A 17,353-nucleotide genomic window follows, 5' to 3' on the forward strand; every position below is an offset into this window, starting at 1 on the left:
ATGGGAATAAATATATGCATACAATATGGTTACAGGTTTTATACTTTTTTTAAAAAAAAAAGATTTTTTTGAGGTGGGGAATGGTAAATCTGAGTGATGCAGAGGGCCTTGTTGAAGATGCAAAAATCCAACCTGGTTTCCTTGGTGGAATAATTTGCCCTTGTGTTGAATGTAAATTGATCAGTCCATGGCCTCCTTGTCTCATCTTCATCCCGTGACCTCTGAACAGGCAAAAAGAGGGGTTGGTTTTACCTGTCTTCCTTGTATGAGTTTCTGTGTTTATAAGCAATCTCCTCCTTGAAGTCTCATTCAGATCCACAAATGCAGTGTGGCTAATAGTTTATCCGCTCAGCTATAGGGATGTTGAGATGGGCTTGCAAGATTATGGCCTCTGTGGTTGATAATCACCTTCCCCAATCCTGTTGTCTCGTAATAGGAGAAAAAGGGGTTTGGCTTCTGGAAACTTTGTTTATATAAAATACACAATTGCATATAAAAATGTTACATTTACACACACACAAGCGCAAGCGCACGCACACACACACACACACACACACACACACACACACACTCACACACATATTTTCCTTCTGACATACCCTGCCTCTCAGCCTCTGGGTTCTCACCTAGGATCCATGCAAACTCTCACCTCAACTAAAAAATTCTAGCAATGAGAAGAGTTCCTGGAAACAGTGGACATCACCCTAGCCTCTTGTTTCTTATGGGCAGGCACAGGGGAGTTGGTTCTTCCTCAGGCTGCCGTCAGCTGTGTCCCATTCAGCTGCACACCCAGTTCCAGGAGCAACAGGTTTGTTGAGTTTCCCAGGTGGTCCAAAGGGTGGGGAAAAGGCACCTCTTCACTCACACCCCATTGATTGACTGATTGATAAATGAATCTGTACACACCCTAAACCCAGAGGTCTCTTCCTTTTTTACCTTCTGTACCGCTTTATATTTTTAAGAAAAATCTAAAAAAGGCTTTACAGCTTATTAAATCAATAAAATATAAATAAACCAATCTGAAGAAAGTCAAATATACAGTATGAAGTCAAAGAAACATAACAGCAAACTAAAATATTATCTTAATGATTTCAAAGAAAAAACATTTCAAAGGAGGTCAACTACAGAATACATATTTAACACAGCTGGGTGAATGTGGACCCCACCTCCTAGGCCAGGTGGAAAGGGCCTTGCAGGGAGCAGCCTTCATGCCTTCTTCACCCTCTGTCATTTTCTCCTCCAGCTGCTGGAGGGAGAGAGAGAAAGGTGTCACATCAAATGAGAGCACAATGTATTCACTGACAAGAAAGTTTACATTGCAATTCACCTTAGATTAAGATATATATTTTTAATGGCATAAGGTGTAAAGCAAAACAAAAAAGAGCAGAATGCTTTAATGAAATGTCTTGAACATTTATGATAAACTTCCTTGGCAAAGGAAAATCAGGACATTGTCCTTGGTAATGCACTACATTTGAGGTTTTGTTGTATATATTAAAAAATGCCCAAATCTCGTAGATAAATCGTTGGTTGGAGTCTGTTGGGATGACAGGACTACATAAATTTTAATCTATGCAAGATTAGCATGGATTGTATGGTTTGGGACACCAATATAAACCTCATAACTCATTGCTTCCTCTTCAGATATGAATGACTGTTTTAAATGTCCAGATGAATATTATCCCAACAAAAAACAGGATTTGTGTATTCTGAAGGAAATAAGTTTCTTGTCTTATGAAGAACCTTTGGGGATCAGTTTAGCCTGTTTTTCTCTTTCCTCTTCAATCATCGCAGCTCTGGTGCTAGGGACGTTTCTGAAGCACCACAACACACCCATTGTCAAAGCCAACAACCGCGACCTCACCTACATGCTCCTCCTCTCCCTCCTGCTCTGCTTCCTTTGTGCATTGCTATTCATTGGACAGCCTCAGAAGGTGACATGTCTTCTGCGACAACCTTTTTTTGGCATCATCTTCTCAGTGGCTTGTGTGCTGGCAAAAACGATTCTGGCTTTCATGGCCACCAAACCAGGATCCAGGATGAGGAAATGGGTGGGGAAGAGGCTGGCCAACTCCATTGTGATTTCCTGCTCCTTTATTCAAGCAACCATTTGTATCATGTGGTTGGCATTTTCTCCCCCATTCCCAGATGTCGATAAGCACTCAACTTATGGAGAAATTGTTCTAGAATGCAATGAGGGTTCTGTAACTATGTTTTACTGTGTCCTGGGTTACATGGGCTTTCTGGCTATGGCCAGTTTCAGTGTGGCTTTCCTTGCCAGGAAGTTGCCTGACAGTTTCAATGAAGCCAAGTTCATCACTTTCAGCATGTTGGTCTTTTGCAGTGTTTGTTTATCCTTTATTCCCTCCTACCTGAGCACTAAAGGAAAATATATGGTATCTGTGGAGATCTTTTCCATCTTAGCCTCCAGTGCTGGGTTGCTGGGGTGCATCTTTTCCCCTAAATGTTATATCATTGTTTTAAGGCCTGAACTAAACGATAAGGAACAGCTGATAAGACGAAAGGCTGGATGAATGTGTGGGTGTGTTTTGCTTTAGTCTGCACAACCAATAGATATTTGGTTGTTTGGGTGTTTATGAATTTTTTTTCTTGGTAGATCTGTTCTATTTGAATTTTCTTTGGACCTCTCTATCTTTTAAACATTTATACACACTCTCTTTCCTAAAAAACAAAACCCTTGCACTCTGTAGCAAGATCTCCTTATGTATATACATGTGGCCATACATTTGAATTATTTAGAGCAAGTCATCTTGCAACCCATGAACCTATAACACCAGTGGCGTAGCGTGGGTTGTCAGCACCCGGGGCAAGGCAAGTAATTTGCGCCCCCTAACCCGTGGATTTTAGCACTCGAGTCTCTTCCCCCCCCCGATGTTGTGCCCGGTGCGGCCGGCCCCCCCCTGCACCCCCCACGCTACGCAGAGTAGAGCAGAGTTGTGTAACTTAAACTCTAAGAGTAAGGATTCAGAGAATTTAGCCAAATAATGAATGTGCATAGCCTGGACACAATGAGGAGAACACTCCACAAATAGGGAATCACTGCAAAAAAAGGCCTGTTCTCCTGTTGCCACCCTCTGGATCTCTTGTGGAGCAGGCACAGGAAGAAGGGCCTCATATGATGAGCACATGGTCTGGGTCAGTTCATTTGGGGAGAGGCAGTCCTTGTGGCATTGTGATCCTGAACAACTGAAGGCTTCATTGGAAAAACCAGCACTTTTATTTGACCTGGAAACTAATGGGTAGTGTGGCAGTTGTGCCATTATTGTTGTTATATTCTCAAACAATCTTGCACCGGTGAGCAACCTGGCCACTGAATTCTACACTAGCTGTAGTTTCCAAACAATCTTCGGAGGCAGACCCTTATATAACGCATTGCTGTGATCTCACCTAAAAGTTACCTTTCAAGTACTCATCCAAGCCAAAGCATCCTTTGATACTCAAGTAAATGGAAGGAAAGAGGAAATCTTCAGATGTAACAAACAAGTTTCCTTCTGCAATTACACAGAGGAACCCCAACCTTGACTTTGTAATTATTTCCCTCTGTTATTACAGCAATTACTATTATTATGTTGCATGTTGAACCTCCTGTGGAATTTGAATAGGAAAGAAATTGAAAGTTGTTATTTAGTCAATATACCCATTAGAATTTATAACTACTGTAAGGGTATAGTGGTGATTAAACTTCAGGGTTCTGGCCTATTTGAAAACTGAATAAACATTTAAATCAGCTGGTGACATTCAAATAATGGAATTTTCAGTGAAAAGAATGTCATGTTTCTCAAGTGAATATTTGCCTTCAGACTCAGGATGGCGACATTTGCTATTTTGCTGCTGACACTGCTTCCTGAAATGACATGCAAGACTCACATGGTGAAGTGTCATGTCCATGATCCACACCCTCCACTTCACAAGTATCACCGGTCAGGAGACCTCATCCTTGGTGGCTTAGCTTCTCACAGCTTCATCATTTCCAATGCATTAGCCTTCACTAAAGAACCCCCACAGGCATTGCCTGAAGAGCTTGCGTAAGGAGTTGCTCTTTCTTTTATCTCTTTCTGTTTTTCTTAGCTTCTTTCTCTGAATATTGAAAGCTAGGGCATATGGATTTTTGAACATAGAAAGCATAAAGAATTCAATTAAGGATATGTCCCTTGTTCCCCATAGCAAGATAATAGAATATGATAAATATAAATTTCTTTCACTGACTAATATAGGCTTGCATAGACTAGTTCCATATCTATTTTGAAATCAGTTGTGGTCCATCTTAACAGGAAAGGAATCTCAGTGATATGTGATAGATTTTGTATTCTTCCTTTATATGTTCCAGAGTTTAAAAAATGTTTTTAACACATAAAAGGGGGTTAATAGGCTTACTGAAAAACAAAAACCAAGAAATTTTGTACACTACCCTGGACTGCATCCACAAATGTGGTTTAAAATACTCTACTATTTCATAAAGCAAACAATGATAAGAATTCAATAATTGTGATTTATAAAATGAGAGATATCTTTTTGATTCGTATTTCAGAGTAGTGACTAAGAATTACCAGCACATCCTAGCCTTGGAATTTGCAGTGAAGGAGATCAATGACAACCCTCAGATCTTACCCAATACCACCTTGGGCTTCCACATATTTGACAGCTATTTCATTGCAAAAGGGACCTATCATGCTACAATGCTGCTAATGTCCAGCCCAAACAGATTGGTCCCCAACTACAAATGCGACATCCATCATCATTTGATAGCAGTTATTGGGGGACTGGACCCCCTAACCTCTCTTCATGCTGCAACAGTCTTGGATATCTATAAAATTCCACAGGTATAATGTATCCATCTCTGTGCTGAGCATCATGGATTTAAAGTTGTTGTTTTACTTTCATGGTTGCATTGCCTGCCATATTTCAACTTGTGGTTCAGAGGCCAAAATATATGAACTGGTGTGGTGAATAAGCATAAGCATAAGCTTCAATACCACAGCAAGACTCTTATACAGGGGATACGGTTTTAAATTTATTGATACAATTTGGAAAAAACACACAAAATAAATACTTTTTATTTGAAGAGAGACTAATTACGCAGGTTGATTTCCATTCAGTCACCAATCTTTTGGGGGGAAATGTACAAAAGTCTCCGGGTTGTAAACATAATTGTCTCACAAATTTAATACAAGGAGATTGAAATGATGGTGATTGAGTGGGAGTTGAAAACGGCAGCTTTCGGATTGTGCTTCTCAGAAGCGGAGTGAAAAGCTATGGAGCATAAATCCCATCAAAGGAAAATTTAGATGAGAATTCATGGGACTATGCTAAAATTAACCCACATGTGGTATCGAATATCTACTAGACTGTACTACATGAAGTTGATGTTATGTCCACATTGTGTCCGCAGGAATGAAGGCAGAAGGGTGTATGTATGTCTTTATGAAGGAAATTTGCATTTACTAAGGATTTGTGGTGCCGTAGCATAGGATCAACATGGGCATGCAAAATGTTGGCAGAAGGGTGTCTGTGTGTCTTTATGCCGGGAGTATAAGCCCATGTTATAACAGAAGCTGGGAAATGTGTTTTGACTGAAAAAGAAAACTACAACAATGTAGAGTGTCCAGGGTTTAAATACAGCAGGACACTTCTTTTCTTGGAAACATGGTACCTTTCTTGTTCTTCTTTATAGTGACTGTCTTCAACCTCCAATTTTCACTTTTATTTGGTGTGTACGCTTAATTTCCAACAGTAACACAAAATAATTTCAGTATTATTATTTTCAGCATCTTGTATTGAGTGATGGCGCAACATTGTCCTTACTCAAAAGGTAACTTAAATGTTGAATAAAAATGACTGAATATATTCATAAAACTATTCCTATTCTTTCTTTCCTTTTCTGCAATCCCTTTTAGCTCATATATAGCCCTGCTCCAATCATGGAGGATAAAACTCCAGGCCTTTTCTTCTACCAAATGGTCCCACAGGAAGCCCTTCAGTATGAGGGGATTCTCTCCTTACTTCTGCATTTCAGGTGGACCTGGGTTGGACTTTTTACTATGGATCTTGAGAACGGAGAAAGATTTGTGCAAGCCGTGGTTCCAGTGTTTACTTCTAGTGGCATTTGTTTTGCCTTTATTGAGAGAGTATCCAAATTATCTCTTGTCACTGATCTTAAAGACTTAATACAGCAGGGTGCAAAAATATATGATAAAGTAATGAGTAGCAAAGTCAATGTGATAGTCCTCTATGGAGAATCTTATTCTATGATATTTCTGAGATGGCTTCCATATTTATCTGAGCAAGAACATGTGAAAATTAACCCAAAGGGTATAGTGTGGATAATGACAGCCCAGGTGGAGCTGACTTCTCTCGTTTATCAAAGGACTTGGGATAAAGAAATAATCCACGGGGCTCTGTCCTTTGCAATTCACTCCAATGATATATCAGGATTTCAACAATTTACTGCCAGCAGAAAACCTGCCACCTCAAAAGAAGATTATTTCATCAAGGATTTCTGGCAGCAGGCCTTTGCCTGTTCATTTCCAGGTACAGGTGCAGAAGATGGGGATGGGGATATCTGCACCGGAGATGAGAACGTGGGGACTCTTCCTGGGCCTTTCTTCGAATTGAACATGATTGGCCACAGCTACAGTATCTACATGGCTGTTTATGCCATGGCGCATGCTGTTCATGACATGGTCTCATGGAGACTCAAATCAAGAATGTTAAAAGACCAAGGGCAGTTGTCATTTCAAAATCAACAGCCATGGCAGGTAATGAAGCAAATTTTCTCTTGCAATAGGGCACCATATAGAATCATAGAATCATAGAGTTGGAATAGACCATAAGGGCCATCGAGTCCAACCCCCTGCCAAGCAAGAAGCACCATCAGAGCACTCCTGACATATGGTTGTCAAGCCTCTGCTTAAAGACCTCCAAAGTAGGAGACTCCACCACACTCCTTGGCAGCAAATTCCACTGTCGAACAGCTCTTACTGTCAGGAAGTTCTTCCTAATGTTTAGGTGGAATCTTCTTTCTTGTAGTTTGGATCCATTGCTCTGTGTCCGCTTCTCTGGAGCAGCAAAAAGCAACCTTTCTCCCTCCTCTATATGACATCCTTTTATATATTTGAACATGGCTATCATATCACCCCTTAACCTCCTCTTCTCCAGGCTAAACATGCCCAGCTCCCTTAGCCGTTCCTCATAAGGCATCAATTCCAGGCCTTTGACCATTTTGGTTGCCCTCCTCTGGACACGTTCCAGTTTGTCAGTGTCGTTCTTGAACTGTGGTGCCCAGAACTGGACACAGTACTCCAGATGAGGTCTGACCAGAGCAGAATACAGTGGCACTATTACTTCCCTTGATCTAGATGCTATACTCCTATTGATGCAGCCCAGAATTGCATTGGCTTTTTTAGCTGCCACGTCACACTGTTGGCTCATGTCAAGTTTGTGGACAACCAAGACTCCTAGATCATGGGTGCTGAAATAGTCCATGGTTTGTTCACTAAATTATCTCCCTGATTTTTTTTCGGTTTGTTTCTTTGTTTGTTCTTTTTTGAGACTGTTGCCACTGAATGCATTTGTAAGACTGATACACATCCTCTTCTTCTCATTTCCTTTTTAAAATATAGTTCCATCATTTCCTCAGAGGTGTATTATTTAATAATAGTGCTGGAGATGAGGTTTCCTTTAACCAGAATGGGGAGTTGAAAGTTGGGTTGGATGTTATTAATTGGATTGTTTCCCTAAACCAATCATTTCATAAAATTAAAGTTGGGAGGATGGATCTCCAGACTTCTTCACATCAAGTTTTCACCATCCACGAGGATGCTATAACATGGCAAAGGCGGTTTAACAAGGTAGGGAGATATCCAATTTGGAATGAACATTGACTTCAGTACTGTTTGTAAACATCATTTCACTTGACCACAATGATTTTGTGATGTATGAAGAATTCTTGAGCTGGTCAGGGAAATTACACTTCATGAACTTATTCACCACGGTAGTGTTACAGATAATTAATATTTTGAGAATTATTATTTTTTTGAGAAATTGATAGATGAACTAAATATATTTATCTTTTGCTTTGAATATATGTGAAATGATGATCTTTGGTTGAGATCCAAAGTTTGTCATGCAAATTGATTTCATTGTATCAGTTCAGAGCACTCCATCTTTGAATATCACTTAAGTTCATTTTCATTCAAAACATTCAAAATTCCATCAATAAGACCAAAGTACAGTAGTACCTCGGGTTACAAACTTTGCCCCAGGATGAGAACAGAAATCGTGTGCCGCGTTGCGGCGTCAGTAGGAGGCCCCATTAGCGAAAGCACACCACAGGTTAAGAACAGACGTCCAGAATGAATTAAGTTCATAACCCGAGGTACCCCTGTATATGTAACTTTTACTCATTTTATTTATGAAATAATCTTCGGCAGCGTGGTTGAAACCAGCTCTATGAAAAGGAAGGAAGTGAGAAAACCAGGTAGAATCTCCTCTTTTGCTCCCCACATTTCCATCAAGTGGAAAACATTATTTCTTGCTTGCCTCTATCAAACCAGAACTTCACTATTTAGAACCCTAACTCTATCATCTTCCTAATGCCCAATGAAAAAGGCAATTACAAGCATTTCTTTTTACTTCTTTCCTTCTCAAACAAGAAACCAATTTAGAATTCTTCTCCTGTCCTGTATCTTTTGGTTAAAAAAGGAAATAAAATCTCTCTCTCTCTCTCTCTCTCTCTCTCTCTCTCTCTCTCTCTCACATACACACACACACACACAGACAGACAGACACAAACACAAGCTAGGGATGGGATGATCTATGCAAATTTACAAACAGCAACCATCATATGAAGAATGCAGGGTTCTGATTTGCTTATGCTGAGCAGTCAACAGCCGGCCCTGCAACTGCTTTTTTGTTTGTTTGTGTGCCTTTGAGGCTTCTCCTGCTTTACCTTCTAATAGAGTAAAAGGAGCAGACAATTGCTATGCCTGTCATACTTTAAGGTCTTTCCTTTCATTAAGTGTCTTCCCTCTCTGCAGACAAAGTTGGAATCTGCTGCTCGTGGTTTTTATTACTGGATGTTAGACATGAACATCTAGAAAACATCTCAGTTACAGAAAATGTATTCATATGATTGTGGGTGACAGGAGAAAGCCTGAACCATCCTTGGTGATTGGGGAGGGAGTTGGATTCTTCTCAGGTCTCTGCCCACTTTTCTAGTACCAGGAGTCAGCTCTACAGGAACCATAAAGATTCCCAGCTCTATATTTTATTTTGTTTCATGGATTAGGCAAGGCCTATTTCTGTATGCAGTGAGAGTTGCAGTCCTGGTTCAAGCAAGAAAATGAAGGAGGGGGAGCCATTTTGTTGCTACGATTGCACTCCCTGTCCAGAAGGGAAGATTTCAGACCAGATAGGTAAGCAATATCACATACAGAAATAGGAAGCAGATGGCCAGTAATCCAGAGGAATGGGAATAAATATATGCATACAATATGGTTACAGGTTTTATTCTTTTTTTTAAAAAAAAGATTTTTTTGAGGTGGGGAATGGTAAATCTGAGTGATGCAGAGGGCCTTGTTGAAGATGCAAAAATCCAACCTGGTTTCCTTGGTGGAATAATTTGCCCTTGTGTTGAATGTAAGTTGATCAGTCCATGGCCTCCTTGTCTCATCTTCATCCCGTGACCTCTGAACAGGCAAAAAGAGGGGTTGGTTTTACCTGTCTTCCTTGTATGAGTTTCTGTGTTTATAAGCAATCTCCTCCTTGAAGTCTCATTCAGATCCACAAATGCAGTGTGGCTAATAGTTTATCCGCTCAGCTATAGGGATGTTGAGATGGGCTTGCAAGATTATGGCCTCTGTGGTTGATAATCACCTTCCCCAATCCTGTTGTCTCGTAATAGGAGAAAAAGGGGTTTGGCTTCTGGAAACTTTGTTTATATAAAATACACAATTGCATATAAAAATGTTACATTTACACACACACAAGCGCAAGCGCACACACACACACACACACACACACTCACACATATTTTCCTTCTGACATACCCTGCCTCTCAGCCTTTGGGTTCTCACCTAGGATCCATGCAAACTCTCAGCTCAACTAAAAAAAGTCTAGCAATGAGAAGAGTTCCTGGAAACAGTGGACATCACCCTAGACTCTTGTTTCTTATGGGCAGGCACAGGGGAGTTGGTTCTTCCTCAGGCTGCCATCAGCTGTGTCCCATTCAGCTGCACACCCAGTTCCAGGAGCAGCAGGTTTGTTGAGTTTCCCAGGTGGTCCAAAGGGTGGGGAAAAGGCACCTCTTCACTCACACCCCATTGATTGACTGATTGATAAATGAATCTGTACACACCCTAAACCCAGAGGTCTCTTCCTTTTTTACCTTCTGTACCGCTTTATATTTTTAAGAAAAATCTAAAAAGGGCTTTACAGCTTATTAAATCAATAAAATATAAATAAAACAATCTGAAGAAAGTCAAATATACAGTATGAAGTCAAAGAAACATAACAGCAAACTAAAATATTATCTTAATGATTTCAAAGAAAAAACATTTCAAAGGAGGTCAACTACAGAATACATATTTAACACAGCTGGGTGAATGTGGACCCCACCTCCTAGGCCAGGTGGAAAGGGCCTTGCAGGGAGCAGCCTTCATGCCTTCTTCACCCTCTGTCATTTTCTCCTCCAGCTGCTGGAGGGAGAGAGAGAAAGGTGTCACATCAGAAGAGAGCACAATGTATTCATTGAGAAGAAAGTTTACATTGTAATTCACCTTAGATTAAGATATATATTTTTAATGGCATAAAGTGTAAAGCAAAACAAAAAAGAGCAGAATGCTTTAATGAAATGTCTTGAACATTTATGATAAACTTCCTTGGCAAAGGAAAATCAGGACCTGGCGTAACATTGTCCTTGGTAATGCACTACATTTGAGGTTTTGTTGTATATATTAAAAAATGCCCAAATCTCGTAGATAAATCTTTGGTTGGAGTCTGTTGGGATGACAGGATTACATAAACTTTAATCTATGCAAGATTAGCATGGATTGTATGGTTTGCGACACAAATATAAACCTCATAACTCATTGCTTCCTCTTCAGATATGAATGACTGTTTTAAATGTCCAGATGAATATTATCCCAACAAAAAACAGGATTTGTGTATTCTGAAGGAAATAAGTTTCTTGTCTTATGAAGAACCTTTGGGGATCAGTTTAGCTTGTTTTTCGATTTCCTCTTCAATCATAACAGCTCTGGTGCTAGGGACGTTTCTGAAGCACCACAACACTCCCATTGTCAAAGCCAACAACCGGGATCTCACCTACATGCTCCTCCTCTCCCTCCTACTCTGCTTCCTTTGTGCATTGCTATTCATTGGACAGCCTCAGAAGGTGACATGTCTTCTGCGACAACCTGTTTTTGGCATCATCTTCTCAGTGGCTGTTTCCTGTGTGCTGGCAAAAACGATCACAGTGATTCTGGCTTTCATGGCCACCAAACCAGGATCCAGGATGAGGAAATGGGTGGGGAAGAGGCTGGCCAACTCCATTGTGATTTCCTGCTCCTTTATTCAAGCAACCATTTGTATTATGTGGTTGGCATTTTCTCCCCCATTCCCAGATGTCGATAAACACTCAACTTATGGAGAAATTGTTCTAGAATGCAATGAGGGTTCTGTAACTATGTTTTACTGTGTCCTGGGTTACATGGGCTTTCTGGCTATTGCCAGTTTCAGTGTGGCTTTCCTTGCCAGGAAGTTGCCCGACAGTTTCAATGAAGCCAAGTTCATCACTTTCAGCATGTTGGTCTTTTGCAGTGTTTGGTTATCCTTTATTCCCTCCTACCTGAGCACTAAAGGAAAATATATGGTAGCTGTGGAGATCTTTTCTATCTTAGCCTCCAGTGCTGGGGTGCTGGGGTGCATCTTTTCCCCTAAATGTTACATCATTGTTTTAAGGCCTGAATTGAATGATAAGGAATATCTTATAAGAAGAAAGGCTGGATGAATGTATGGGTGTGTTTTGCTGTAGTCTCCAAAACCAATGGATATTTGGTTGTTTGGGTGTTTATGAATTATTTTCCTGTTAAATGTGTTCTATCTCAATTTTCTTTGGACCTCTCTATCTTTTAAACATATATACACACTCTCTTTCCTAAAACCCAAATCCCTTGCACTCTGTAACCAGACCTCCTTATGTATATACATGTTGCCATAAACCTGAATTATTTAGAGCAAGTCATCTTGAAACCCATGAACCTAAAACACATCTTGATCAGAGTTGTGCAACTTATACTCTAAGAGTAAGGGTTTAGAGAATTTACACAAACAATGAATGTGCATGGCCTGGTTATGTAGGAAAAATTTGCCTGGTGCCTAAAGATATATAATGACGGTAGCAAGTGAGACACCCTGGGGGGAGCACTCCACAATCTGGGAACCACTTCAGAAAAGGCCTGTTCTCATGTTGCCACCTTCTGGACCTCTTGTGGAGCAGGCACAGGAAGAAGGGCCTCAGATGATGAGCACACGGTCTGGGTCAGTACATTTGGGGAGAGGCGGTCCTTGTGGCTTTGTGGTCCTGAGCAACCGAAGACTTTATAGTTCAAAACCAGCACTTTTATTTGTCCTGGAAACCAATGGGCAGCCAGGGCAGTTGTGCTAGGATTGGTGTTATATGCTCAAACTTTATTGCACCGGTGAGCAACCTGGCCACTGAATTCTACAACAGATGTCGTTTCCAAACCATCTTCAGAGGCAGCCCCACATATAACACATTGCTATAATCTAACCTACAACTTACCAGAGCATAGACGGAATATCTCAACAGTGACTTGCTGGGTTGTCACCTCTCAAGGCTCCAGAGCTCTGGTGTAATCCTCATTAACTTGTGCATGGTGCCCAGTGCCAAATCACTGAACTGTTCCAACTGAAACAGAGAGGGCACTTCATTATACAACTTCTAGCAGTTGCTGAAGTGTCACCTATTTGCCCTGGCTTTCGACACTTGATGCCCATTTCTATTAACCCCTGATTTATTAAATGTTAAGTTTAAATAATGCTTCAATTGTTGTAAACTACCCCGGGACCTTAGAGTGAAGGACAGATAATAAATTATGGTAATAACAGGAACAAGCAAAACCCTTCAGAAGTTGCTGGCAGAGGCAACCTTCTGCGGACCGTGTATCAGTGCCCTATTTGTCTTGCCAAAGGCTAAGGGGTTCTTGTTCTGGCATTCAGAAGCAAGAAAATACACAAGTGGTGAAGGAGGGATTTGAGGCTACAGATTGAAAGGACTCAGGAGCCGGATTGCTGCCAATTATATTATCCTACCTTATGGCCCAGACCCCAGGTTCTCGAAGCTTCCCAAAACAAAGCACAACAGCTGCATCTGTCATGACTATCCAAGATCTAACAAAGCAATATTAACACATGTACTTGGTTTCTACTGCTGGGGGTTATTATTTTTATTTTATTCATTACATTTCTATACTGTCCCTCATCCGAAGATCACAGGGCGGCTTACAATATATAATTGCAAAACTATTTTCACAATATGAACATTGGGAATTGTACTTCAAAGTCTGCCACCTTTACATACAATGTGTTATGAATTCATACCAGAAACATCTGGCCTTATATTACTTCCCTGTGTGGGTTTCATTGTGATCTTTGGGACTGCCTGGAAGTTCATCAAGGACTCCTAGCACAACATGTACAACTGTTGAAGAACCTCTAGTACTGAATATGAACAATTTCAGCTAATCTTTTCTGTGTTTCTGTATATCTCAGCATGTGTGAAGTATTAAAATGGCACTGTCTAATGCACTGCTTGTAAGAGAAGGGTATAAATTAAAAAACAATAAGAAGCCCCTGAGTTCGTGTGTATTCCTCTGATTTGGAGTAATATCATTATTTTTAACCTACTCAACTCCAGATATAAGCATTTTGAGCATAGTGTAGATAGCAGCACATTCTGAAAACTGATAGGACTCTGGATGTCTGTATTCTTTATGGTCCGTTATAAGAATTGTCTTTTAACATACAGCATATGCAAATTCATATAAACCTTTGTAATTAAGATATACACTACACTGCCACTAGTTTTATGAAGTGTTGTGACAAAAAAGATGTATATCTCATTATACGGTGGTGACTAAGAACTACCAGCACCTCCTGGCTTTGGTATATGCTATAAAGGAGATCAATGAAAATTCTCAGATCTTACCAAATAGCACCCTCGGATTCAGTATCTATGACAGCTATTTTGAAGGCAAGTGGATCTATCAGGCCACAATGCAACTTATTTCTACAAGAAACCGATTATACCCCAACTACAAGTGTGATAGCCAGGACAATATAATAGCTGTTATTGGGGCACTTTTCTCACTAGGTTCTGAGGAGATGTCAAATATTTTGAGCATCTACAAGATTCCACAGGTATGATACCTGTTGATTTCTTGTGGGAATGTTCAGGTGTGACTATTACTACCACTGCTGCTGCTATTAATTTAGGACTAGCTTCTTTACTCCTGCATGTATTTAGAGAATATGAATGTCAGAACTGGAGTTTTGAGATATATACATTTTGTTCACTCTCCTTGTATTTCATGTTAGGGCAAACTATCCTGGATAAGGCATAAACAAGTTTAATGTGTAGAGGAATGCTGGGCCAAGAAGCCCAAATGGACAATGTTCTCCTATTTATTTTAGCTATCATTAATACATTTTTGTCAAGTGTATATCTGGTGAAGGAAAACAGAATAGAAATAAAACATACAAATTCTTGCATAGATGCGACTGATAATGACCAAAGCAGTTCTTAAATTTCCCTTCTTGGCAGGGACACCAACTATAGAGGACCCTGGGGTTCAGCACCCACACCACAGGGCCCCTGACGCAACTTCTGGTGCCTCGCGGAGCACCGGAAGTCATGTCTGATGATGCGCGAGACCACAGAGGTGCTGTTTGAGGCTGTTTGAGGTGCCATTGGAAGTCAGGTTTCAAGACATCATGAAACCTCAGACATTATCTCTGAGGCCTCGCGATATCTTGGAGATACTGTCTGAGGCCTTGCAAGACCTCAGAACCTCAGGTTCTGTAGCTAAGGGGCACATGACGTCGTGACGTTGTCATGTCAGGGCACACGCGCTGGGGACCCATAACCCAGGGACCTAGTCAGCACCCCTGCTTGTCAGTAAAGCATGTTTGAAGTGTGTTTCTCTTGTAGTTATTCAGAAGTGTACCTGTGTAATAGTCCATAAAAGGAAGGGGTAGCTTGTCACTAGTGAGCAGCGATATTATATTTCCTCAGAGTAGCGCTATATATGTTTTCAGACAACATTTTCACTTGTAGCAATGTTTGCACATAGTGTTCTGTTCTTTTTTCTTCCATTTTTCTCAGTCATTCCAAGAGGGCTAGAACTGATCCCCAGAATTATGAGGGGGGGGGGGGACTTGAATCTTTTACTATATTATTGGGGGAGTGGAAATTAAACACTGCACAACAAGTCATACCTCACCATGGCTGAGGACCACAATGAACATAGAGTTGGAAAAAAGCAGACAAAATGTATTATATTCACCCCGCCCTCGCTAGCACTTTCAGGGTACATTTGACCCTACCTGTAGATGGAGGGTTAACGTTTGTAATGGCAACTTACTTCAGGTTCAAACTGCAACTTACTTCAGTAATTTATTAATAGATTCTTTTAAGATGTGCTCCAGTTAAATAGGACATTCTCTGTGCAAGTGTTCACTCTTAGTCAAATCATCTTGATTTGATGGTGACTATGCATAGTCTTTGAAATGTTTGAATATTCTCTTAGGCGTTGGAATAGATGACCCATTGGGTCCCATCCAATGCTATAATTCTATGAGCCCATGATTCTATGACATAAGTCTGCAGGCACTGTAACATCTTTTAATTAATTGCATACTGCCCAGGAAGTTTATACTGAAATGTGTTCCAGGTTCTTTTGTTTAAGTGCATTGTTTTGAAAATCTGCATGTCCCCCTGTGTCAAAAATGTCTTTAGCTCTTGTATGGCCCTGCTCCAGTAAAAATGGTCAACACTCTTTCCTTCTACACAATGGTACAACAACAAAAACCACTTGATTAAAATGTAAATTGGAATACAGTTTAAAATGCAGCTTAAAATGCAGCCTCGCTTTAGTGGTAGCCTATAGATCAAAGCCATAAGGGGAGAAAACATCAAATATTCATGGGGCCAATTATCCATGCTGGTCCTACATGGGTCAGCAAAAAGAGCCGAGGGAAAATTTATATGCAAATCCCATATAAGGGGTTCCATTAAAAAAAGAGGGGGAGTTAGACTGAGTGGGGGGTTGAACTCTGGTCTCCTAGGGCCTAGTCTGTTGCTCTAACCACTACACTATATTGGCTCTCAGTGGATAGTATTCACGATGACCATATAGTGCCTCCATAATCAAAGGCGGTATGCCTCTGAATACCAGTCACTGAGGAACAATGGTGGGAGCAAGCTATTGCTTTCTTTTCCAGCTTGTGGGCATCCTAGATGCATCCAACTGGTCACTCTCAGAGCCAGGGTGCTGCATTGGACAGGATCTTGACCTAGCAGGACTGCTTTTTCCTAATAAGTCATATTCTGTTCATTCATGCCAAGCAGAGGAGAATGCTGGCCCTACTTGTCAACTGGTTTGGTCACTGTGAGAACAGGATGCTGGACTGATCAAGCTGCAGGTCTTTTCTTATGCTTAAAAAAACCAAATATAGACTTCAGTTATAACATGGAGATGCAGCTGAAAGTCCAGGATCCAAATCCAGCCACCAAAACATTCCATTTGGCTTCCAGCAAAGCTCTGCATGACTCAAAGGCACTCACACAATGTGAAAGCTTTGTACCTCACCCTTGCTTGCAAAGATAAAATAAGCATTGGCTTATCAAACCTGGGATGTGGGTGGCACTGTGGGTTAAACCACAGAGCCTAGGACTTGCCAATCAGAAGGTCGGCAGTTCGAATCCCCGTGACGGGGTGAGCTGCCATTGCTTGGTCCCAGCTCCTGCCAACCTGGCAGTTTGAAAGCACGTCAAAGTGCAAGTAGATAAATAGGTACCGCTCTGGTGGCAAGGTAAACGGCGTTTCCGTGCAATGCTCTAGTTCACCAGAAGTGGCTTAGACATGCTGGCCACATGACCCGGAAGCTGTACGGCGGCTCCCTCGCCCAATAAAGCGAGCTAACCGCCGCAACCCCAGTGTTGGCCACGACTGGACCTAATGGTCAGGGGTCCCTTTACCTTTACCTGTCAAACCTAAGAATGTGACGTAACCAACATACAAAACAAGGGTCC

General features: G+C 41.0%; 1 protein-coding gene across 1 annotated transcript; it reads left to right on the forward strand.

Moving 5' to 3' along the window:
- Nucleotides 1–4,835: 4,835 nt before the first annotated feature.
- Nucleotides 4,836–12,031, forward strand: LOC310691751 (vomeronasal type-2 receptor 26-like). The gene is made up of 5 exons (XM_083471743.1): nucleotides 4,836–4,841; nucleotides 5,916–6,776; nucleotides 7,641–7,868; nucleotides 9,308–9,434; nucleotides 11,124–12,031. Exons 2-5 carry the CDS (start codon nucleotides 5,940–5,942, stop codon nucleotides 12,026–12,028), a joined length of 2,097 nt encoding a protein of 698 aa, XP_083327869.1. The 5' UTR covers nucleotides 4,836–4,841; nucleotides 5,916–5,939; the 3' UTR covers nucleotides 12,029–12,031.
- The last annotated feature ends 5,322 nt before the right edge of the window (nucleotides 12,032–17,353 follow it).

This window comes from Podarcis liolepis, assembly GCF_965112155.1.
Source record: "Podarcis liolepis genome assembly, chromosome: 13".
Taxonomy (NCBI): domain Eukaryota; kingdom Metazoa; phylum Chordata; class Lepidosauria; order Squamata; family Lacertidae; genus Podarcis; species Podarcis liolepis.